General features: G+C 44.7%; 2 protein-coding genes across 10 annotated transcripts in view; one reads left to right on the top strand and one right to left on the bottom strand.

Annotated features, from left to right (window-relative positions):
* The first annotated feature begins 6,110 nt into the window (after positions 1-6,110).
* Positions 6,111-24,535, top strand: POF1B (POF1B actin binding protein). Of its 2 annotated transcripts, XM_056359335.1 has the most exons (15): positions 6,111-6,624; positions 11,953-11,991; positions 12,450-12,551; positions 14,222-14,428; positions 15,709-15,836; positions 16,862-16,889; positions 17,887-17,961; positions 18,790-18,882; positions 19,779-19,892; positions 20,062-20,214; positions 20,318-20,428; positions 21,067-21,195; positions 21,454-21,527; positions 21,811-21,925; positions 23,391-24,535. In XM_056359335.1, exons 1-15 carry the CDS (start codon positions 6,190-6,192, stop codon positions 23,394-23,396), a joined length of 1,809 nt encoding a protein of 602 aa, XP_056215310.1. In that variant the 5' UTR covers positions 6,111-6,189; the 3' UTR covers positions 23,397-24,535. The 2 variants fall into 2 exon arrangements, with proteins under 2 accessions (XP_056215310.1, XP_056215309.1); XM_056359334.1 differs by lacking the exon at positions 23,391-24,535 and having other exon boundaries at positions 6,170-6,624; positions 21,811-21,944.
* ZNF711 (zinc finger protein 711) overlaps positions 14,063-24,753 on the bottom strand; it is a 55,333-nt gene continuing 44,642 nt past the window's right edge. For 6 of the 8 annotated variants that reach the window (XM_056359322.1, XM_056359324.1, XM_056359321.1 and 3 more), the window contains 3 exons: positions 21,215-23,724; positions 14,758-15,540; positions 14,063-14,641 (listed from right to left, as the gene is read on the bottom strand). The gene's annotated coding sequence lies outside the window, so the exon portion shown is untranslated. The remainder of the gene's footprint in view (positions 14,642-14,757; positions 15,541-21,214; positions 23,725-24,753) is intronic. The other 2 variants (XM_056359325.1, XM_056359327.1) reach the window with 2 other exon arrangements.

Genomic DNA, 24,753 nt, shown 5'->3' with positions numbered 1-24,753 from the left:
TCCATGTTACATAAAGACAAAGCAGCATAAACTGTACTCACAGAAATAGTTGAAGTTTCAGGTATAAATTACAGGAATATAACAAAATTTAGGTCACTCCAGAGGACAGGAACTATGGCAAAACCCCCTAAATTTCATGACAAAGATATATGCTTATAGCCATTTATATATATGTCCAAATAGTATGGTATAAAATAGAGGTCATATAAGTCACAACATGGAGACGATGTGTTTTACTTAGTCTGTTTGTGGTCACACTCTTCCAATATCCAGTAGCACAAAGCCGGTTAAATTGTCCCTATTCCAGTTTCTGTCACCAGATTGCCTGAGCTATTTAGACATTTTTTTCTAATCTATGAATAGATATGACATATATTGACCAAAGAACTGTCTATTAATTACACTTGTTATTTTAAATTCCTATCATTCTTCATACTTGGCCATAGAAATCTTATAGGAGATGAATAATGTGGAGATGATAATGTGTCTGAAAATAAGTATATCTTAAACCATTCTTTCTTCTTGATAGATTATTGGGTAGAAAATTAGTCTATAAAATCTATAGTAGATTTTATGTACACATGTTGAGAACTTACTCCCTTGCTTTTAGTATTTTTTGATTTTTTAGACAGTTTCTAAACACTTTTCTGTGTTCTTTGTTAATGATTTCAAATTTTCTTTAAAGACAGACCAGCTGTTTGTATGACATTTTCAGTCATGTACATGTAAAAGCAAACATAAACTTTGACAAGACAAATTCCTGTCTTGTTCTTCCTAAAAATCCAATGTACCAACATTTCTTTTAAAGTATGTTGCAATTGCAGCTCCTTTATCTCCTTTAATAAAGAGGATTTTTCCTTAGGCAGTCTGTCCAGAAGAGGGAAATGCAAATTGTTGCTTTGGAATTGAACTCATTTCCTGCTCTTTGGTCATAATGAATGTAATATCTTTCCTTGGCGTGAAACTTAAAAGTATCTAGCTCCACAGATCAGCTGTTCCTTACTATGTTCCACATGACTGCAGGCCCTTTTCCTTTATCAGTTTTCTTAGAGCATCACTGAGCTATAAATTAGAACTGGCAGCATAATGTAGATATGACTGATAGGTGCTTAGAGGACTTTTGCAGTATCATGGAGAGAGAAGAGTTTAGCATTATCTTTTGCTACTTGTTTTGCACTAAGCCTTATATTTGGATAGAATTCTGTATTTAGTGTACGATATTATGTTCTCAAATAAGTTACATTCCTGGGTTATTTTTTGCGGTCAGTTGCTGGTAAATGGTGGCTGGGAGTTTCATTAAAATGAGGCATTCACTCCTTAGCATGCTGAATAAGGTCTTTAATGGATACGAGAAAAGTTGCTCAACGTGTTGGGTTTTTTTGTTTGATCACCAATCTCAGGCATAGTATTAATTATCTGGAACAAAGTAAATTGACTGTTAAATAACCTCAACAATTCAAACAGGGAAATGGTTAGAACAAAGGAGTGACTTCTGCTTAAGGGTAAGTACAGTACTATATTATTTCACTTCATAGAACGAAATACAATCTTAAGAGCTTTTTAGTTTTGAAGATACTGACAGCCATCACAAAACCAGTGTCCTTATAAAACAAAGTAATTTTATTCTGTTTTGTCACTCTGTGTCCTGTTGCTATACTATAATGACTATTTTTCCCCTCTGCTGGTATAGCAAAAATAGGAGGGGTGTATTTGCATGTTCCTTGACAATTTTAAATTATAAACCATCCTAGCTATTAACCAATAGATGCAGTTTTTAAGTCTAGATTTTTTGGTGTGTTCCCAGGATTTCAGTTTCTTTGTGAAGTGTATAAACTTCAACTGATACCACAACTTATTACAAGGAATGTATTAATGGGATAAGAGAGTTTGCCTCTAAACTTGCAACAGTTACGTTATGGTCTGATCATTAGTATATGATCTGATCTATCACTATAAATTATAGTCTACCCTAAACTCTGTTTAATCCTTTCTGCTTGCTAAATTTTCTTACCATGGAAACACTGCAATGAGAGAATTAAAATTCTGAAATCACCTAAGAAGCCATTTTGGATCCAGTCTTGCTAGCCATGCATTGCAAGATGTCTTGTTAAAATATATTTCTAAATAAAATACAAAATAAGACAGCAGATAAAAAGTCATTGTAGATGAACATACAGTAATGTTTGTATGAAAATATGAAATTATGGGCTCTGAGCAGTCTATTACTGCTGTAGTGCAAGACTCTGTGGTCATGACAGATAACTCCAGGAAAATACCAGCTTAGTGGGAGTCAAAAAACCAGCAAATCTACCATTAGAACGTATTGGAAAGGTAATAGAAAACAAAAAGTAAACATCATTGCACCGTTGTATAAATCCATGATTTTTCCACATCTGGAATGCTGTGCAATGATCTATTAGAATTGGAAAAGTGTTGTGAAAATCACCCATGATACAGAATAAGGCCTCTATGGAGAAGGTTGAATAAGGCTGTTTTTTTCTAGCCTGGAAGAGGGAGGACTTAGCGGAGAAATTATGAAGTTGTACGGAAGAACTAGGAGTCAGAATCAAGAGGAGATTCTTCATGCAGCAGTAGCAGATCCGCTGAAGTTCCAGAGGACTTTGTGAGTGAAAGAAGTTCATGTGAATTCAAGGGGTGTACTAAGCAAGTCTGTGTACATGAGACTGGAGGTTACTGGTAAGGACAAAAACATACTATCCTTATGAAATATCCAGAGTTGAAAATAGTTGTTGAGTGGGAAAGCATTGAGAGAGAAGGGTTACAGTGGCTTGTCCTCTTCAGACACTTTTTGGAACGTACTGATGGTTGTTTAGCATCTGCTACTGCCTGAGATCTAGATGGCGTCTAGATGGTACAGTTGTTCTTCTGATTTTAATTAAAATACAAATAGCCAACCAGTGTTGTCCTAAAACAGTATCAAAATACTCCCTAAGAGGTGCCTTTTTTTTTTTTCCCCCACATGGGAAATAAAAGTATATTGTTATTGCAGAGGCATGAACCAGAAGGGCAAAATGATCAGGCAGTACAAAGAACAACCTGTTATCCTTTCCCTCAGTATCTGCTATCCTGTAATTGCTGTGGAAATGTGGCAGATGGGGCTCCAGGTGCCACAGAGCCAAGGCTCCCTCTACACTAGCTAGGTTTTCCCCAAGTCAGACCTTTGCTCGATACTCATCTGTTGTTTCCCCCTCCTCATGCACCTCCCAGGAGCTCCTCTGTAATCCCCTCCACCCCAGCGTGCGTTTGCATGATACATTCACACAAACGTACCTCTGTATCAGGGGGTTCAAGCACACGATCGGAGATCCTGATGTGTGGAGCAACTGTAGCATATATAGTTGTTTAATGAAAGAAAGAGGCATTAGAGAACAAAAGGTATTCTAAAACATTTAAGTGCAGTTTTATTACACAGTGTATCAGCTTTGCAGTCAAAGATCAAATTTCTCATTTCCCCAGGTGTCAGGCTGCCACCTGCGTTTGCAGAAGAGTAGATTTAACTTTACTGCTTAAAAGTATTTACATTCTTCCCCCTCTCCCTGACCAGTCACTTCTACATCCTTATATATTCATATAATAAGCCAAGTCTGATTTCTTTCTTCTGTCCAATTCATTCTGCCTGTGTACTTCCAGTGAAGTATTACTCTGTATTCTGCCCGATGACAAATGTTACATAGCTATCCATACAGAACTAAGGTCAAAAAAGGCAGCTGAGAAGCAAAAGCTTGGGAGGAGGGGGGAAGACACTCAAATCAGAAAGTGCAGCCTGTTTATACAAGCAGTTTCATGAAAGGCAAGATCATGAAGCCTGACCCGCATAAAGCAGGCTATGACCATCACAAAGGAATTTTTGCTATAAACACACTTTTGACTTAGTGGAGCTCATCTTTTGAAAGACAGTGATGTACTTGCAATTTAAACAGCAAGTTCTAGGCACTCGCTGTCTTGTCTGAAATTGCCTTGCTTCATCTTTATAAGCAATTAATGGTGTCAAGCTTTTGCTGGTTAAACAAGGGCAGAGCTCTGCAGCCGGATTGTCCCAGGCACTCAGAATGGAGAGAGGCATCTTCATGCTTATGTTCCTTTCTCTGCCCGGTGTTGCCCCACGGTCAGCGCAGTCAGATCCAAGTAGCCCAGGCTTAAGAGGGTGATAGGAACAAAGCGGCTGCACTGGGCTGTCTGGAGCAGTGTCTCCAGACAGGCTCCTTCCACCAAACCTTAAGTGCTTTATGGCTCAAAGGGAGGATCAGAAAACCAAACCCTCTGCTTAGCAGCTGGTTCTAACTTCCCCTACAATTTCTAAAGCCTTCCTTTCAGCTGAAAGCAGATTTTTATCTCTGCCTCATCAAGTTGCTTATAGGGTGCAGCTGTCTGCCAGTTTGCTGGCTTCTTAACCCTCTCTTCCTCAACCCCTTCAGAGAGTTTCCCAACCTCATATGACAAATAATTTAAATAATTTCAGCCTAGACATCACAATATAATGTTCTTGTAGTGGTCTTCCCAAGTGTGTATTCTTCTGTCCTGTTTTATATCGAAATACTGTTTTGTTCCTCCTGGCTGGGACAGCAAGGACAGCAAGAACTCATACTGAACAGGTTAGCGCCCCGTGAGATACAGAACACAGTATCATTCTTGGTTTCAGATGTACATAAAGCTTTGGTCACATTAAAATTCCAATGCCGTGTTTGAGGCTCTTCATTAACTAGTACAGATCACTGTGCATATATTACTGCTGTTATTATTTATGACTCCAATAATCCTCACCACATCTACAGACTTTTCTGGAGGTTATTTCGTATTTCCATTACAATAGGATGACCGAGGGCTTGCTTTCTGCTGACCCTTGTAAGAAACTTCCAGGACACTATTAAACAGGGCAGTATATACTGCACGCTGGTAAGATTCTTGAGCTGGCTAACCAACCATGTTTGCTGTATTCTACATCACAGCAGCTTCCCCCCACCCCCCCACCAGGAGTATCACTGTAGTTTCCTACCTAAGCATAAAACAATTCTTATGGTTTGTGTAAAGACTGGGCTGTTGTAACTATGTTTTGTTGCTGTCCAAGAGAGGGTCTTTTAAAAACTGTTTTGTAAATACGGAATTGTTGTAGGACCTCATCCTAAAATTCATAGCTTCCCAAGTACCTGTTGAAGAGCTTTGTGGGCTCTTTTTAATTTGAGACGGAGCTTTCAGTGAACAGCCAACGTAACACCGTGTAGAATGAAACGCAGCAGGTGTTGCTCAACTGCGTCACAGGTGTTTTGCTTAGCACGAGGTACTGCACACACTGTTTTTTGTTCTGCGTGACTTTGAAGCATAGTAAGCATGTAGGGGAAACAAACTGACAAAATTAAGAATCTAAGGTTTATTATTACGAGCAATATTTATTACACAAGTTTCTACAATTATGTTATTGCTACATTACCTTGCAGAACATAGTTACGTTCTCAGCTGGGGCTTGCCCGATGCAGCCAAAGGAACCCGAACCAAAATATGCCGGATTGAGAAACTAACTGGAGCTGCCGTTCTTCCGTACGAGCGAGCTCTGGGGCGGTGGCACCGGGGCGGGCTGGGCGCCGCGCAGGGGGGCGCGCAGGGAGCGGCGGGCACCCCACCGGGGGCTCGCTGCGCGGCGGGCGGCTCCGCGGGGACTTCGTAGCTTACTGCTAGGGCGGCTTCAGGCTGCTAACTATGCATTTGCGCTCCCCCTACACGCGCTGCAAACAGGTTAATAACAACGGGCTCTATTAAACAGTGTCACGCTTTATTCTCTGCTTTTTCCATTAGCGGGGTTTCCGCGCGGTGCCGTACCCGCCGCCGGGAGCCGAGGGCGGTGTCTGCTCCTCTGAGTGCTTGGCCAGGCAGGACCCGAAGGCGGCCGGGGAAGGTGCCCGTGCGGCAAAGCAAGCCCGGGCCGCCTGCCCCCCCGGCCCGGCCCGGCGCGCCCCCGCTGCGCCCTCCCGCCGGCGGCCGGGCGAGTCCCGGTGCGCGGCAGCGGCGGGCGCGCTGCCCGGGGCGGGGGAGGCGGCCCGGGCCCTGCCGCCGGAGGTGTGTCCCGGCCTAGGCGCGGCTCTCCCGCAGGTACTAATCCCCGGCCTGCCCCAGCCGCCTTCTGTATTTGCCGCCCCGGAGCCGGCGGGCCGGAGCGCGGCGCGGCCCACGGCCGCCATGTACGGGGGCCAGCAGCAGCTGCAGCCCCTCGCGCCGCCCCCGCACCTGCAGCAGCAGCAGCACCACTACTACCGCCGCCAGCAGCACTACAGCACGCTCCCCGCCGCCCGGCGGCCCCTGCCCTGCCCGGAGCCGCTGCCCCGGCCCCTGCCCTGCCGGGAGCCCCCGCCCTGCCCGGAGCCGCCGCCGCCGCCGCGCCCCCCGCCGTGCCGGGAGCCGCCGCCCTGCCCCGAGCCGCCGCGGCCCCTGCCGTGCTTCGAGCCCGCGCCCCAGCAGCCGCAGGACAGCAGCCCGGCGTGCGACCGGGTGCGGACCTACGGCCCCGGCTGCCGGCGGGTGAGCGCCGCGTCCTGCTCCTCCCGGGCGGCCTCGCCGCTGGAGTGCGCGCACGGCTACCAGCAAGTCGGCTCCGGCTGCGACCCGCTGCAACAGGTACGGCGGCTGCCGCCGGGTCTCCGGCCCCGCCGCCCGCCCCGGGCTGCGCCGCCGTGCCCCGCTGCCGCCCGGGCTGGGGCGGCGTCGAAGCCGAAGGCCGCCCCGGGCTCGAGGCGGCTGCGGGGCTGCCCGGTGGGGAGCGGGGTCGGGGCGGGACGGGGGGCCCGCGGGCCGCCCTGCCTGTGCCCGGGGTGTGCTTTGAAAAAGTGGTTTTACCTCAGGCTGAGCGGAGGGGACACGGTCGTGGCCCTGGCGGACTTTGAAAACACGCGGCCCGGCCACAAAACCCCTCTCGGGGGGAGGGGGGGACGGGGACGATGGCTGTGCCGCCCCGGCGGGGGAGCGCGGGCTGCGGCGGGGAGGGCCGGACCGCGCCGCCCTGAGGGGCCCGGCCGCGGGGCTTCGCCTCGGGCGGCCTCTGTACCCCAAAGGCGCCGTTTAATTAATCCGTTAATGGCGGGTGGGCTGTGGGCCTGCGGGGCCGCAGCGGCGGGAGCGGGGCAGGCGGCTGAGGGGCGCCCGCGGCCCGGCCGGGTCTTGGCGCCTGAGGAGCCCCCTGTGACCCACTGCCCTTCAGGCGGGTTCTCCTTTGGACTTCCCCTTCCCGTTTAATTTTGAGCGGATCGGTCAGGCCCGTGTCAGTTTCCTGTTGGCAAGTCCTGGATTTTGTTTTAAATCGATATCGGCCACCCGCGCCGTGCTGCGGCGGCTTTGCCTCGGGGGTGGGCCCGGGTGCGCGCCCGCTGGGGCGGCGGTGCCGGCGGCAGCCGCGGCGGGAAGGGCTCCGCGATGTGCTCGGCACGTTGTGTGCGTCTTCAGGGAATGGCTTGAATAAGTTAATGGAATTTTAACAATGTGTGATTGATATCTTGGCTAAATCTTAAAACTAGGAACCAGTGGCTTAAGAACAGCTTCGACTAAAAAGGAGAAAAGGAGATGAGAATTTATTCTTATCCATTTTTTTCTCTTATACCTCAGGCTGTCATTAGTAGAAGTGGCACTGGTATGCTGTACTCGATACCATAATGTATGTTTGTTTCAGTTGAACCCCTGTTTAATTTTCTTTCCTGCGGTATAAACATACTTATCTCTGAAAAAGAATAGGAATTAAGATCAATGTGAAATCTGATTTCCTTTTAAAGCCATATTTGCATAGTTTAAGGGCTGCCTTCTGCAGGATGGCTTCTGCTAAATTCTGGAAAGTGAGCGGCTTCGCTAACAGCTTTACGTGGCTTGGGTCTGACAGACTCATTCCCGCTGTATCAAAGCTGTTAATCCCTCTCCCGAAAGACGTAGGGCAGGAGTGTAAACACGGGTCTCACCTTCCAGATAAGTGATCTGCTCAGCTAGCTTAGATGATAGTCTGAATGGAGTTCAATTAATTAAATATTCATTAGAATAAATACTGCAGTCTCAGGCTTCCTCTACTTAGATAAGCTTGTGAACAATTTGATTACAGGCTCAAATGTTGTCTCTGCTCTATGAAGTATGTTTAATTCCAACTTCTGTTTTAGTCACTGAATCCATTAAGTCGTGCTGATGAAAAATAATTTCTTGCTGAAGCGTTTTGCTGGATTAAAGACAAAAGAGGGTGTAGTTCAAATCAGGCTTTGTGTGGACTGCAGTTTTAATGGTGGAGAGGGAAGGTGCTTAATACAGATTATTAGGACATGATTAAAGAAGAAGAGTAACAGGGAAGTCAGCTGGGAGTAGACAGAAGTTGCGTACTTGGTGCTGAATGGAGTTGTGAGGAGGAAGTGCTGGGAAGAGTGTAGGAAGCTTTCAAAGAGGTGATTCAGTTGTCCTTTGTGCAGATCGTGTATAGCTGCATGAACTGAATAACGTAGTGATACCTAACTCACACAGATGTTTTAATTTAACATTAGAATTTTCAGTTAATGGCAGCCTGGAGGTGTAGTGTAAGCTTCTTACTGTTGATAAGGCAAGGGCTGTCTTTGAGCAATATGTAATGAACTTCTGCAGAGCTTTTGTAGATAAGTGATAAAAAATGTCTGCATCACTGTTGATACACTTACTATTTAGTCACGTGGTTGGTGTGTTCCATTGTATTTATGCACATTTTTAATAAGCTAGAAGGAAGGTAAATTCAAAACTAGCGTGTGCAAATAGCACACATGGTGGTCTGTTTTGTGGTTCAGGATTCTGTCTTTTTATCCTTGATGTGGAAGCCAAATGCTGCTCCCAGAAATGGCAAGTTTTGTCTGGAGTAATTCACGGCAAATTTTGCTCTTGTCTGCTTGATCTAAATGAAGAATGTTTGGAATACATTCTCTTCCAGGACAGCTTACATGTATGAATGCTTTCACCATGGTCATGAAAAAATAATATAGGAAAAGGCACACACGAGATGCCTGCTGTCAGTGCAGGAGGCAAAATCCTGAAAGCCTTTGTAGGCGTTGTCTACCCATTGTGAGAAATTTTGTAAGACCTTTTCAAGGGCTGGTGCTGTGAAGCGCTAAAGACTTTCACCTCCCACTGCGAGAATGGTATAGTATCAACCAGCTTGTCAGATTGGGCTGTATTGTTTGAAACAACCTCCAAATGTAGCTTGCCATTTCTGCATTTCAGCTGCCAAACGTAATTCATAAATCGGGATTAGCTGACTTGGATCGCTTGTAATTTACAAGACAATACCTTACAGGTAAAAGGTTTTGACAGAGATTAAATTCTCACCTTAATCGATGGTTTGGCTGAAGATGAGGGAAACCTGTTGAAATAAAAGTTAGTATACTGATTGTTTTTGCATAAAATTTACATGCAATAACTGGATAAACCTATCAAATGCTTATTTTAGAATTTAAAGATCTTATTTAAAGATCTTGAAGACTAGCAAAAATCATTATGGAAGTGTTAGCGTATACCTTTCAAAATGATCCTATAAACAGACCCAGAATGACTGCTGAGGCAGTTATAAATCCCAAACCCAGTTGCGCCACTGAAATCCACGGTAGCACTGGGCTCTCCCCTTTAAAACCCCGCCCTCCCTTCTTTCAGTTACAAAATACTACATCTCCAGAGCACTGTAGGACATCAGAGAGTAGCCTGAGCTGTGCCCCTTGGAATGGTGGAAACCTGAAAATAGCTCGAGGTCATCTTCCATCACAGCGTACCCCCTGCAGCACACTTGCACAAGTGAAGGACGGGCCCCCGGGGCCTGGGGGGTGGCATCCCCTGTGCCCTGCCGGGAGCTGCCTGGGGGCAGTTCAGGCTGGTGCAGTCACCCGGTTTCTGGCTTCTCTGTTCCTTTCCTGTCCAGCCTGCTTGGCTGGTGTGGGAGGAAGCGCAGGCAAGCCCGTGTTTGTAAAGGAGCGAGGGAAATGTGTCTGCACCGGAGTTCTTTGGAAATGAAAGAGTTTGGGTATCTTAAATATAAGCATAATGTTATCCAAAAAAAAAGAAAAAGTTCTTAGGTTCTGTATAGTATTCCACATATGATTAGACTGCCCTTTTTGAATATTACAAAAGTATATTTCAACTTAAAATGCTGCAGTCTTCTCACTTCTGAGTGTATTCCTCTGAGAACATGTAGGTAACTAGATAAAATAATTTTACATGTTATTGTCTCTGAACAAGTCAGTGTGAGTTACGTATTCCAAAGCCCTGTGGCAGCAGCATTTAGTTCCGCCAGGTTTGTTCCAACTTTTCAGTGCATTGAAAATGTAATTTCATGCAGAATGCTCGTCTCATTTTCATGTGCTGTACAATGGTTGTCAGCTCCGAATAGGAACAATTCCTGCTCTCCCATGGTGCTGGTATTGTAGCACCAGAGTGCTCCAGGACGGACAGGCTCGGTGCAAAGCTTGGAGCTGCCTCGTCTGGGTCAGAGGAGCGACTGGGAGTCAGGGGTACGCCTGCTGTGAAACTGGTGTGATGGAAGTGCCAGTGGGCATTCATTTTTGAAGTATTTTACTTCAAATTCTGTAGGTGTCAGAGTGATGTAGGAATTGGGCTGTACGTTGTAGACCTCCATATTGTCTCCTTTTGGTGCCAATATCCCAGTACAGAGTTTTCTGTTGGTGTCGGGGGGGTCCCTTCCTCGATGGGCCTACCTCAAGTACGCGGTATCTGGATGGAGGAGTAAGCAGCTTTCTAAGTTTTCTGCAGCAGTTACAATTTTGAGATTTCTTAATTACTATGATTGCTGCTCAAACAGTTTCTTTTCTACTTTGGTTTATCTTTCCTGGTGCTGTTATGATTCACTCTTGGGAGATAGGGAAAAACGCTTCAGGCTTCTACAGTTACGCAACAGTTCACAACTGGAAACCTGACCTGCTTCAGAGCCGCTCTCACCCAGCTAGGGATGTCTCCGAGACAACTGCAGTAATATAAACTTCCCAAGCACTGCCCATGGGTTAAAGGAAGAAATGTTTTATTATGAAAATGGAAGTTTGTACAGTGAGGAAGAATAAATAGTGTGCTGTAAACTAACAGATTGCCCAGTCCTTTGATAAGATTCAGTGGGAATTTTACTTGCTTGGATAAAGAACAAAATGTGGAGACTTCAAGCGATGTGTATGATTTGTTACAACTGGTGGTGGTCCACAGAATGGAAGTCAGTGTCTGCAGTAGTTTGTAGACAGTGCTGGGGAAAAAAATCTATTTGAAAATGAACAAAACTGCTGCCACTTGTGGATTTCTGTAGCTTAAAAAGGCCTATTTAAGTTTTCATTCAAGAATGTGCAGATTTTCCACATGGTCATCTTTGTTCTTAAGTGTCAATTTTGGAATTTTGTGACCACTTTTTGAAACAGTTGTCACTGCTGGGTGCAAACCTGCCGTGGTTTGTTGGCAGTTCCTCTGCCCTTTCATTTCAGTGTCTAAGCAAAATACAAGTTTTCTTCCCTTGGTGAAAGAAAAAGTCTTTAAGATGCACATCTATTTACAGCAGCTGACCTCGGTTTGTGACGTGAAAGACAGTGTCTGTGGAATAGGGACATGGGATCCTTGAAGACCTAGTCCAGTATGTCAGCTTGGATTTGTATCCTGTTCTGTCGGCACTTACAGAAAATAAGGACTTACTCCTTCAGACCCGCAAAGAGGTGACGGAGAAAAAACACTCTCAAAACTGAGAGTTGCAGGTTGTGTGCTGCCACGCTGTACGTGGGGCATCTCCTTCGGGGTGGGAAGGCCCTGGCTTTGCAACACTTCTGGGGGTTTCGGCCAGTGGATCTCAGGAAGTTTACAGCTGATGACCATATTCAGATTACTTTGGGAATCCATGTAAGCCTGAACTCTTGAGCATAAAAGGTTTTAGAGATTGAAGCACAGGAATCACTGAATCGTTGCTTATTTTCTTCCTTGCAGGGCACTGTTCGAAGGATTATTATTGAGAATCCTGATCAGGTAGGAGAACTGCTTAGTGCTGGTGTTCTGCTTGTGTAACTCTTCCTCCCTTACCCTGATTTGGTAAAAGTGCTCAGCTGTTTCCATCTGTGGATGCTGAATATTTTGAAGTCACGTGGCCCGTATCGCTGACGGTGAGAGATGAAATGATTAGGGATTGAAAATCCTATGGAATTGCCAGTCGGGCTTCCCACCTCTCAGCAGTTAAGTCTCTGTTAATATCCTTCAGTCGTACTGCTAGCACAGATTGATTTCTAACTGTTTGAGTCTAGATGGAAGCACAGTGGTTTGTTTCCAAACAGACACACACTCAAATGCACATATCTCAACAAATTATCTCGAAGTATATGTGTCTTCAAATTATAAAAATACCTTGTATTTTTTTAGGCAAAATTACACTGATTTTGAATTTGCTGCTTGACAACATTTATGAATGTTTTTATTAAAATGCTTTACAGGAGCCATTATCCCCATTTCTTAGAGGGGGCAACTTCTTTCCTGGAAATAATGTCATCTATGAAAAGACAATAAGAAAATATGAGCTATTAAATCCCCACCAAGTAAGTTGGTTGTTTATATTACCTACTGCAAAAGAAAATTGAGATGGTAGCAGAAAATTAATGTTTTTGGGGGGTGGGGCGGGACTGTTGTCAACCTGAGAATTGCCTTGTTGAGGTACAGGGGACATTCTTAAAGTAATGAAAGTGTCTCTGTAAGGACAGCAGAAGTTGGAACATTCGCTACTTTTTTATTAAAAATGTATTTCAGACCAACAATGAAAATGGTTGTTGTATCGTAAGCACTGTCAGTCTGAATACTGAGTGATAATTAGTTTCTTGCAGTAGCTCCACAACAAAATTACCAATATAAATTTGTACAAAAACTGAATTGAAAAAAAATTTTTTTCCCTCATTCTTGAAAAAATACATTTGACAAAGCTGTCTGAAATTTCATCTTGGAATGGTGTTCTGTCAATAACAAAAATACTATTCTTTTTTTATTGCTCTGAAACATGGTTTTCAACAGGAAAAAACCTGAAATGAAGGGTATTTCAGTCCGATTTCTCTTGTCTGGGTTTGGTTTTGTTTTTTAAAACTGAAGTTTTTGTGCTGTTCTGGATTTTAGATAAATCAGTTGTAATACCCGTTCTCTGGAGTGGAAAGGGGGGGGGCTGGGGGGGAAAGTAGTAATAATGAATAATAGCTTTTTTCCCACAGATGGTGTAAAAAAAAACCCCAAACCCCACAATAAAAAAAAGTGTGGAATCTAGTCCTGGAAACCGTATTTCTATGTGCTCTGTTACCCAGGGTATATCTAGATTCAAGTCAAATCGGGAGTATAAGTTTTGACGAATTTGATTTTTACGCTGCACCGTGGGCTGGGGCCATGCAACTAGATTTCTTTCAGGTGAAATGAAAAAGTGTTGGAAGTGCACCCACTGTGCTGTGACTGCCAACGGGTGTGCAGCCCTTCCAAAACCTGCTGTAAAACCTCCTCGGATCTGTAGCATGTCAGCGTTGAAGGATTTGCATTTATATACTTTGAAGCAGAATATGTGATTTTTTGAAGTAAACTTGTAAAAGCCATGATCTAGACAAACAAGTTTGCTGAAATCAGTAATTTTCAGTGTTTTGACTGGAACACAGGTTAGTTTCTAGTTTATTGTTTTGGTCAGTGTATTGTAAACAGCACTTTTCTCAGATGAGGCAAAGACAGGTGTCCGTATGTACTGTACGCTCTGACTCTGGAATTGCTGAAAGCATTTATAGAGGAAATGCCTTGAGCCATTTCCCATGCAAGTTTTTTTCTGAAACGATGAAAACACAGTAAGTAGTTCCAACTGGTGCTCCTTTTTAATCTCTAAAATACTTCATGAAACAAGAGACACATGATTTAAGTTAAATACTGGAGGTTCCCGTTGCTTTGAGTATGTTGGGAGTAACAACATACTGAAATATACAACTCAGGAAAGGTGTCTCTTCTGTGCTTTTCATGTGCAGCTACTAAAATTTTGAGGAGTTGGTGGATCATGACCTTAAAGTATGAAAGTGTGAGGCAAACTCACGTTCAATTAGGAAAAAAAGCAACTTTATTAGGATTATTAAAATATCTGAAACTGTCACCAGTCTTTCCAAGTAAAACCACATTTCATTCATTTATATATTCGTATTAAGCTTCTATCTCATCAAGATGTGTCTAGCAGCTTGAAAAAATCCATTCTTGTTTCTAGGAGAAGCAGTATCAGTTTTCCCACCAGTGTCAGATTCCCCAGGCAGCCGATCAGTGCCATGTGGCCCAGCACTCCGAGCAGTCCCAGGTCACTCACCAGTGCCAACAGACACAGACCAGCAGCCCTTGTGAAATAATTCCAGTCTCTGTGAGTGATGACTGCAGAGGAAACACAGTGAGGAGGGTAACAGTTCAAACCTGTGAACCGGTAAGAATGATTTTCTGAATGCTTTACTGTTCAGAGTATGAATAATACACAGGCACATAAATTTGCTATCTCCAATCTCAAAAGTTTTTGTTTAAACTCATAGTAATTAAGCACCATTGTAAAGTAAACAGTAGAGTTTGTCTGTTGCAGGCAACTTCTTGGTATACTGTGACTGCAGATGTTGTCTAGGACTGTCCAAGACTTTGTCACATGCTGTTAAGGAAACAAAAAAAAAAAAAAAAAAAAAAAAGCTCTTTTAGATATTGTATCCTGTTTCTAGCTGGCACTGACCTGTGCTTAGGTGTACTGACTGATCGTCCTTCTCTTACCTTCTAAATGTGTTAAGCCATGCTGGTTTGTTTGTTTTCCTTGTCTGGGAGTGTTACCCCTTGACCGAGTCAGCTTTCATGTCAGTTGTCACACAACAAAGATCAGTAACGCAAGGCCTGTGCCTGTAGCTCTGGAGAGACGATACGTAACTTTATAAACTCTGCATACATCACTTCAGGATCGCTTCCTACCTAAACTCTTCAGTAAGGACTTCAAATGTATTTCAGTTTGGTGTAGAAGTGTTTGACACAGATTCACTGGAAGCACAAAACTGGCTTCCTTTGCCCTTCATTTTCCAGCAGCTTGCAAGTTCGGGAGTTTCTGAGGGGTGCAGGCAGCGTGCTGTCCGTGCGTGCTGTCGGTGCAGCTGGCAGCGTAGCCGGCCTTCCTGGGCATCCACACAGTGCGCAGGGAGCAGGGCAAAGACACTTGGTGACAGCAGCGTTAGACCTCTGCGGAATCTTCCCGAGCCAGATGCTCCCGTAAAGCAACTCGGGTACGCTCTGTTTGGGTCGTGGCTGAAATTCTTCTATTCACAAACGTAAACGTTTGAACTGGGGCAATACAAATACCATCTTTGCAGTGGGGAATCTTGAACCCAGCTGGTTTTATCTGGGTGCTGCCCACAGGCGTTTTATCCACCACAGCTATGGAAGCACGTCTGTTAATGAGATACCCAATTCCCAACGGTTTCCACGTTAGCATAATGGTGAAGATGCTGCAGGAGATACTACTTTGCATATTTCTTGTTGTTGTAAAAGAAGTAATTTCTGTATAGTGTACTGAAAACCAGAAGACATGAAAGACTCAATACCAAGGAAAAGAAAAACAAATTGCAACTTAGTAAGAGCAAACAAAACCAAAACTATCATATTTGTAGCATTTTCATGTTCACCTTTCATCCCAAAGAAGGGAACTCAGTTGTGACCTTTTTGCATATCTTCTGCTAGGTGAACTGCTCTCAGGAAAATGGTGACCAGCTGGACTGCCGCTACTTCGGGGAGCTCCTTGCTGAACTGAACCGCAAAACCAACGACTTGTACAGTTGTTTACTACAGCATGTGGAAAAGATAGGAAGGTACTGGCATTCTGTCTGTTCTGTTGTTTTTGTATTCCAGAAATGCTAGCAGTGCACAGTTGAGAGGACAGTGCTGTCAGCAAGTTGTTTTTGTTTTCTTCCCTAACAACTAGAATTGACTGTATTTTACACATTGATCTAATCTGCTGAGTAACTCGGGGCATAAAATTGCAGTAAGCCAAGTAAATTCAAGTTGTTTAGACTGTACGCACTAGAGTTACGTATCCCATGCCCGTCTGCACATAGAGCAAACAAGTACACTTACAGCATGCACTGATGTGTATTTAATGATAAATATACATAACCCAATATATAAATAACCCAAATATCCCAGACCCCCCAATGTTCCTTTGTTTCTGTCACGGCGTTGTGTTATGTCATGTCCTGGATTAGGAGATGGCCACCGTAAGGCATAAAGCTCAGTATTTACACACAAATTAACGTTAAGTGTCTATTCTGCAGAGCCCTACGGACTGTCTTTGAAAAGAAATGCAGATTCACAGCAGCCAGTAATCTGAGTCTTCACAATGTCCTCGCCCTTCCCTCCCAACCACCGTTCCCTCACGCTTTCCCCCTCACTGCCAGGCTCCTTTGGTGCTTTCTGAGGTTACTGAAATAGGAAAATGGTCCCACAGCAGGGGAAAAGTGGAATTTAAGCATCACAAAAACCTGATGCTGCCAAGTAAACACTTCGGGCATGTCAATACATTGCAGCATAGTTCTGGGTAAACCATTACCCAGCCTATTAAGAATGTAATTGGGTTAACCAAACATAATGGGGTTAACTGCCCAAAGAAATGGAGATGGTTAGCCTGTGTTAACTGTACTGCTCTTAGTGTTCCGGTCTCCTCGGAGATTTCTACACGGAGTTGTATTTAATAGTGCATGTTGCCTGGCACCTTAAAAGGAAGGTAACAGCTCGTAACCTGATCATCTTCTTATAGTTGCGAATGTGGGTATGAATTGTTAAAAGTTCTCCCGGAGCTTTGTGTTAACTGGTTCCCTGGATTTTGTCTGTTTTACAGGAACAATGACATCGAGTTTACGTGTCAGGTAAGCATCAGGTGTGCTCTGAGCAAGCCATTCCCTAACATGCAGTGTTAATGTGGCTCTTCATGCAAATTAACCAACCCAGTTTAAATTAAGGATGTTGTTCTTTGTTAGTTAAAGGTTCCTGCTTGTTAATAACATTCGGAGACTGAAACCTACTGCTAGGCGTGTATTTGCAAATGTGGTAATACTGAAAGAAAACTTGAATCATTTGCATTATTCCAGTACGAGAGTCAGATTTTGGAAGTCTTTCCTGTTGTGCCTGTAATGGTTTCAGTATAAACCAACCACCACTACATGTATTTTCAGTACGCAGAGTGCTTTTCTCTGAAGGATCTTCCATGCTCTTGCCAATAAAGCTGCTGTTCAGGCACGTGTGCTGCCGTGTGCTCCCAAGAAGTGAAGCGTATTGCCTCTCGCAGAAAGGAGAGGAACCTAAGCTGAGAGAACAGACTGCCCAAGTCTCCAGAAAGCTCATTTTTGTGAATCAGGCCGTGACAGAATGATCAGCACCTCTGATCTTTAAAGGCATTGGGTGTATATGGCAGAAATACTTGTGTAGGATTAAACTACATGAAGCAATGCCACTTAATCACTGGCAGCATCTCCTGTGATGGGTTGGTCATCTCTTGTTTATTGACAGTCCGTTCACTGTTTAGAAACAGGAGGTTTGCTCCAGTCACCAAGTGCTGGGCGTTCTGTTTGAGCATCAGCTGTTATTTCGAGAGGATTGTTTTGAATACTGCTTTTAAAATAAATGTTAAACTTAATGATTTGAATATATGCCTCATGTATCACTTCATCTCAGTTTTTGTATGCCACATATATAAAGAGTTTGGAAATCTTCTGGATACACTTTGATCTATTTTCATTCTTACTTGCCTCGTACTAAACATGTTTCTCATAGTAGAACTGTGTAAATAATGAAGAAACCACATTATGATCTGCCAGACAAAACCCTTAATCAAGATGTCTCCCCTTTCCTCTCTTCTTTACTTAGACTGAAGATGTTGAAGATTTAATTCCCAAAGGACTGTCTGAGGCAACAAAGCAGCAGATTCGTTATCTCCTCCAGGTACGTGAGCGGGGTGGAGGGCGTGTGGTACAGTAACTCGAAACAGTAGAAGCTGGCTTACACGTACCAGGGCTTACATGCACACGACGTACTTCACTCCATATTCTGCTTACTCCTTTTTGTCCAGTGTAAGTGGTATGGAATCAAGACAGGTGGCCTCAAGTGGCATGTTGTGGCAGTTGGTTCCAGACTACTTGTGTATTCTAAACTGAGCTTTACAGGTGGTTTTTTGTGGTTTTGTTTTGCTGGAAATCATCTTGGCTTTAGGTTAGAGAACACAGAACTTCCACCTTTTTACTTGCATGTGTTGTCTATTACTACTTTAAAAGCTAAAGGCAAGCCGTAGGTGATTGATGGAATGCTGAACGGGGTATCAGTTGCCAGCTACACATAATGCTTCTAACTTGGTGGCTCTCGCCTTTTGCAAATGTTCTGGTTAAAAACCTGTGACACAGCGCAGAGTTCTGAGGTGTGCTTAGGATGTTCGGTACCAAACCCTAATAACCGTTCCTGGTGTGGTTCCACTGCTGCTTCTGGTCTTGTGCTTTAGCTCCCTCACCTCAGCCTGCCTTCTCAGCCGCCAGCCACATGGGTTTGGCTGTAAGACAGCAACGGAAGGTTCGGATAATGGTTGTTTATTTAGTTCCTTCCTAGCGCTGTATGTTCTCAGCAGTGGGATCTGTGGAAAAGTGCACCTCTTTACGAAGTGCTTTGAAGACAGCTGATTGGAATTGGCCCCTGCCTTTACAAAACATGAAAACCAGTGCTGTAGCTTGAATCTCACTGTCTAGTTACTCAGGAGTATTCATTTTCATTTTTTCCTCTTAGATGAGAGTGACATCAGATAAATCTTTGAGACTTGTGCTTTCCACTTTCAAAAATCTACGTGAAGAGCTTCGCCACTTGCAGGATGACTTGGGGGTAAGCCGTATTTTTCAGTTCTTTTGGCCTTGTCTGTTTTTTACCTGTCAGTAGGAAAGCTGTTGGGATAAAATTTAAATTGTGAAGTCCAGGCTTCAGTTGCTTTAGTGAGAGTGACTAGTTTATTAATGGACTTGCAGGACGCATACAGTGGGTGAGGTTTGTTTGTGATTTGCTGAAGCCTAAAAACCCAAGTGCTTGCAAAGGAAGGACCCTGCCGAGTGAGATTCGATTCAGGCTCTGAACTGGTACATACTGTGCCCTGTGCGGATGTATGGACTGGGGTTCTGCTTTCCACCTGCACAAGGAGCGTACACCAGGCGCCTGTTGACTAGTGCTGGTCCAGGAATCGGGAGCCCTTGGTTCCATTCACTCCTGCCAGTTGTATTTCCCGCTCCACAGGAAGCCTGTTGTCAGCAGTTAACAACTCCAGTGTTCTCCCAGGGTCCAGGCATCCCCGTTTGGAAGCTGGAGCTCTGTGGCTACTGCTGCGGACTGCAGCTAATTACCGCTGGGAAAGCAGAAACATCGTCCACAGCGGCCCCAGTACCGGGCACCGCTGGATACTCCACAGCATGCTCTTGCAAAATGCAACATTTGGGGGGGGGAGGGAGGTTTAACTGCTGCCTTTAACACAGAACAAGGAGCCTGTGCAGTGCAGTGGTCTTAGCTTTGGAGTTTTTGTTGGGTTCTCGTTAGTAACTATGAGTAATTTTGTCTACAATACTACAGTGACAGGCAACTGTATGCTATGTAGTTAAAACCCCTACGTTTCAAGAAAATTGTGTATTTTCTCTGTTATAAAACATCACTTACTAGTTAGTATGATGCATTGTGAAAATGGGAAATTTACTGAAAAATTGCAGCTATTGACCTTAAACGCTTCTGTCTTACAGAAGTTAGAAACTGACAGTGTCTTACTTAAGAAGGATTTGGCTTTTAAAGATTCTCAAGTGAAAGAATATGAAACTATGTTGGCTTCGTTGAGAGAGAATAATCGTCAGCAACAGGTAAATCTAAAAACGTGTTTTCAGTGTAATTAGTGTTGGCCGAAAAGTACAGTATGCTGAGTTTTGAGTATTCCAAGTAACTGCTGCCTGGCACACGTTTGTGTACGTGTGTGATCCTGCTGCTTCCCCAAGGATCACCGTGCATTCATTCCACTCCCCTGCTTTCCAGCAGGGACTGCGGGACAGCACTGCAAGATGTCGCTCTCTGGAAGAGCAGCTCCTCTCCCTTCGGCTCAGTGAGGGAGAGAAGGACTGTCAGCTGAAGGAACTGGAGTACTGCAAGCGTGCCTTGGAGCAGGAGATCCAGAGCCTCCGGCTGCAGGTAACGGGCTCGCTCACCCCGTGTTCGGCAGCGGCTGCGCACAGATACGGATGCATTAATGTATGGGAGTTCCCTATGAAAACTGTCTTTCCGTTTTCTGTAGACCTGCTCTAGCCCAACACTGCAGACCACCACAGACGAACTCTCCAGCCGTTACGTGGAGATGATCAATAACTTGAGAGAGGATAAAGATCGTGAGATCCGCAGCCTGAGGGTGAGTTGTTTAACTTGGCACGTGTGTGTTCTTCACCTCGCGTGACTGCGCCTAAGCAGATGCTTTTTTAACTAAGGAACACAAAAGATCTGCCCTATGTACTTGTGTGTCTTTTGGTTCTGTAATTACTTTATACATAGACACTAATGATGGCTTAGAAACCCTTATGGTAGAACATAAAACTGTGATTTAAAAAAAAATACAGTTCCTTGGATGTACAAATTAGGGATTAATCGGCTCATAAGGGGATATTTTGTGTGTCTTGCTGAAGAAAGAAACCAGCCAGAAGACACCCAACAGAAAACAAAAATAAATCTCAGTCAAAATTGTATGTAGGAAATCTCATTTAAATCATTGTAGTTAATTTTACCACCCTGGAAGCCAGTTCAACTTGTTCAGTCTCGTACCGGCTTTACTGAGTTTTAGAACTATTAAATTGATATTGGGCAGAATTTAGTCCAGTTGGCACTTTCTGAATTTACTGTGCAGCTCAACTTTGTTATTTGAAAATCACTGCATTTTACTGCTCATGATTTTAATGAAAAAAACCCCAAACCACAAAACATCGAGAGACAAACTGAAAGGTCACCGGCAGGGAGCCCCAAACACCTAACTGTTCCTCACCGTACGTTTGACAGGCTCAGTTATGCCAATTCCAGCAAGACATATCAAGGAGAGAAGGAAATAACAGTGACTTGCAAATAAGGCTGCAGGAACTGACATCGATGTTGGAAGAGAAAGATGCTTTTATTAAGCAACAGCAAGAGGTAAAATAACACAACTTACTTCTACTTAAGCTTCCAGTTAGGCTGTAGGTGGGCGCTTCCTGGGAATTCGTTTGTACGCTCCCGGCTCAGGAATCGGGGTTAGGATTTTCTGTAACTGAACGCTGTTCCTCGGCCAGCCTTTTGGAAGGACAGACTTCTTTTTGAGAAGAATTTCTGCAAATACATTGTTGTGACCTTAGTGAACTAATCCTTCAGAAAACATTATTTCATTTGAATGTTTACTTTTGGTTTTCTCAGGACCTCTTCAGATTGAAGCATGAGAAATTATCCGGCAGTCAGTCCCCCGGTGTAACAACCATCATCACTAAGAAGTAATGTAGTTATTCGCCTTTCTTAAAAATACATCCTTTTGTTTTTCTATCGCGTATCCTCTATGAGGCAAGTTATTCCTGCAGGTATCTTAATGCTGCCTCTTCAACTTGAAGGGGAACAGTCGCGGTAGTATTGGATCCTCCCGGGACAGGAAAACCTAAGGTGGCCGTTTCCGTGGCTGTGTTACCTGCTCGGTTACTAGTGGAAGTCTGGGGGGATTAATGACTGCAAGTTCACGATTTGGCTACACGTTTGCAACTCTCTTCAATATCTTTAATACAGGTACAGGAATCAGTATCCTATCCTGGGTCTCCTGTCTGATGACTACAAGGTTACATCGCCTGTCAATAAATCACAAACTGTTGTGATCGAGAGGACTGGAGAGATATGGAAACACGTAAGTTTACCTTAGAGACTGTTCAGTCTCTGAAACTCCAGAGTATTTGATTTAACTTCAAAGAAAGTATTAGCCAAAATTTTCATTAAGAGAAAGCCACAGGGTTAATTTAACCTGGTTGCAGAAAGCAAAGTGACTGATCATAGCCAAGGAACTGTACTGCCAGGCGGCAGTAATTGTTGGGTGGAGTGTAAATAAAATACCCTTTCCTGGTTTTCTCTGACACATGACGACCTTAACAAAAGCAGTGGCGTGGCTCTAGCGGCAGGCTCCGCCCTCGCACGGGGCCTCTTTGGGCATCCCAGGCCTGGGGACCTGCCTAGGTGTGTAGGAACTTCTTCCGTGTAGTGCTCCCGGCTGAGGGAGGGCAGTATTCCTGCTCTGAGTCACGAGCAGCAGGGACTCCGGCCTAGTGCTGGAACAGGTTAAGCACCACATCCCCGAAACCTGCGCTCAGACAGGGCAGAGTGACCCAGGGAAGGCAGAGGAGTGGTGACTTTAAAGAGCGAGTCAAAATAAAAATAGGAAACGGGCCTGCAGAAGGTATTTATGTTACAGGGCACGAGGTAATGGAAGGTGCAACCCCTGGCACGTTCTACAAAGGAATGGTACCTAGAGCAGGAGTAAGAAAAGAAAAGGCAGAGAGGTCACTGCCAAACTGGAGGTTTTTTGTGACTGATCTCTAAAATACTCATCCGGTTATATTGCAACCCAGCAAAATGTCAAGGAATTAAACATTAATAAAGAAATCACAAAAAAAAAAGGTCAGGCCCCCTCCCTCCTAGCTTACTTGAGAAGTCAGTCATACTTTGCATTATAAAAAAATGGCAAAGATGAGCGTACGCTGCATTTGAAGAGATCAGTATTATTAAATGAATGAAAGTGTGTGATCTCTGTTTCCCAAGGTCTCTGTCAATCACTAGTGCAAGTCTCAGCTGAAACAAAATTACTTTGCTGTCAGACAAACTCGAGAAGTGCCAATTTCACCTTTACTCCAAGGCTCACAAGTACTTTTTCTGTGTTTCTGGACTGTCAGCCAGCTCCTTCCGCCTGCAGTCATCGCTGAAGAGCGTGGTAAAGGGCTGAGCACAGCAACTAGGTGGAAGTACTTGAATGTTCCTTTTAACAAAAACTTGTATTATTTAGGTATCTGGTAACTTCCCAGGTACAGAAAAAGCTATTGTCCTTGGGGGCGTTTGCTGGAGAGACCGAATCTCTGACACCAAACCCTTTAGGGCTGAACGACCCAGCTTTGGCCTTGCCAGTACCAGCTGCTGGCAGCGCCGACACACTGAGCGTTTGTTAAGGAGGAAATGCTCCCTGGCCACTGAAGACACTTGAAAAGCTAGCTGGTTAGAGAACCCAAGTATGTAGCTCGGCTAGAGACGCTTTATATACCAGGTAGTTTTGTTTTAGAAGAAACCACACCAGCTTCTGTATCTAACGAGCTGCTGCTTTCTTTCAGGAATGAAAGAAGTCTCAGAGCCATCGGAGCTGCCCAAAGGATTCACAACAGTAAAATTGCTTTACTTTCTGCTATTTTGCATCCAAAAAAGGTTCAGTCTGACAGTGAGAAAGGCTGGGGAACATCCTACAGACACGGAAGCACAAAGATGATGGAAAAGAGTCACATCCCCATCATAAAGGACTCTGTTACTCACGTCCATCCTCGGCCACTACCATCTGTGTACTTCTCCGCGCACTCACTTTCTCTCAGAGGAGTGGTGTGCCCCGCTGTCGTGGACTTCAGTTTTTCTCAGCATGACTAACTTCTGTTCTTCAGCCAGCCCTGGAGCGATCTAAGAGGCAAAAATGACGCTGCCTGAAACCTTTTCTGCTCTGTACTAGTAGCTGTCTTCTTCTGCCCTGTCTCCTGGTGCTGACGAGCGAGGACGGCCCAGGTCAGCCCCACACGTACCGAGCGGCTGGTTTCAGTAGGTGCGAGCTTGCCCCTTGCCTAGCGCTGCCTGGCGCAGAGGAAGCAAACCCCGACACAGCCTTCCCGGGGAGCTTTAGTCGCTTCCCTCGCGCCTGCCCGGGTGGGAAGCTGCAAGCCAGAGGCAAACACGGCTGGCATGCAGCTCCTCAGGCTCGGCGACTGAATTGGCACGTACCAGTTCCCCAGTGCAGTCAAACGGCTGGGCAAATGCTCTTTAAAGAATGTTACTGGCCTCCGAGTTAGTATGCTTTCAGCTGAGCCTCTGTAAGCCCCGAAACCAGCCATAAGTATTTATGTGCTGTGCTTGAGAATTTCAAGAACCTGGTATATTTTTATATTAAAAAAAACTTAGTCTAGTCTTTGAGTTAACAGTATTGGAGCAACCTGCCCTTTCCAATTTCTGCTCCTTGCAGGACTACAAAAACAATCTGAAAATGATTTTGTATTAATAATGGAGTAGTTGCTTGAGCAACACAGTGCAGAGAATCAACAGGGAAACTTCAAACTATGCAATCAAAAGGTGCTAAGCTCTATCATGGGGTTCTTGCTTTGCTTCTGGAGACATGTATTTCTATTCACAAGTAACATATACGCAGACAACCTTTAGTGGTGAAAGAATGCTGTAGGCTACGTGTAACCATGAAATAAACTTTCCAATGTAACATTCTGAACCGCATCTGTACTGGAAACATCTCGTGTCTATGCCCAGCTGGCGGGCAGTGTGCTAGGTGCTGTGATACTGCCTCTGCTTCCTCCAGGTGATCCTTACAGGTGACAGGAGAGCGCTGGTCCTTCCGGCTGCCACCCGCGCTCGGGTGTCCACGTGTAAGTGGGAGAAGGAGCCGAGCACAGACCCTGCTCATTGCGCTGCGAGGGCCCTTGAGGGCCT

This window comes from Falco biarmicus, chromosome 14 (assembly GCF_023638135.1).
Source record: "Falco biarmicus isolate bFalBia1 chromosome 14, bFalBia1.pri, whole genome shotgun sequence".
Taxonomy (NCBI): domain Eukaryota; kingdom Metazoa; phylum Chordata; class Aves; order Falconiformes; family Falconidae; genus Falco; species Falco biarmicus.
This window is presented reverse-complemented; position numbering and strand designations above follow the sequence as displayed.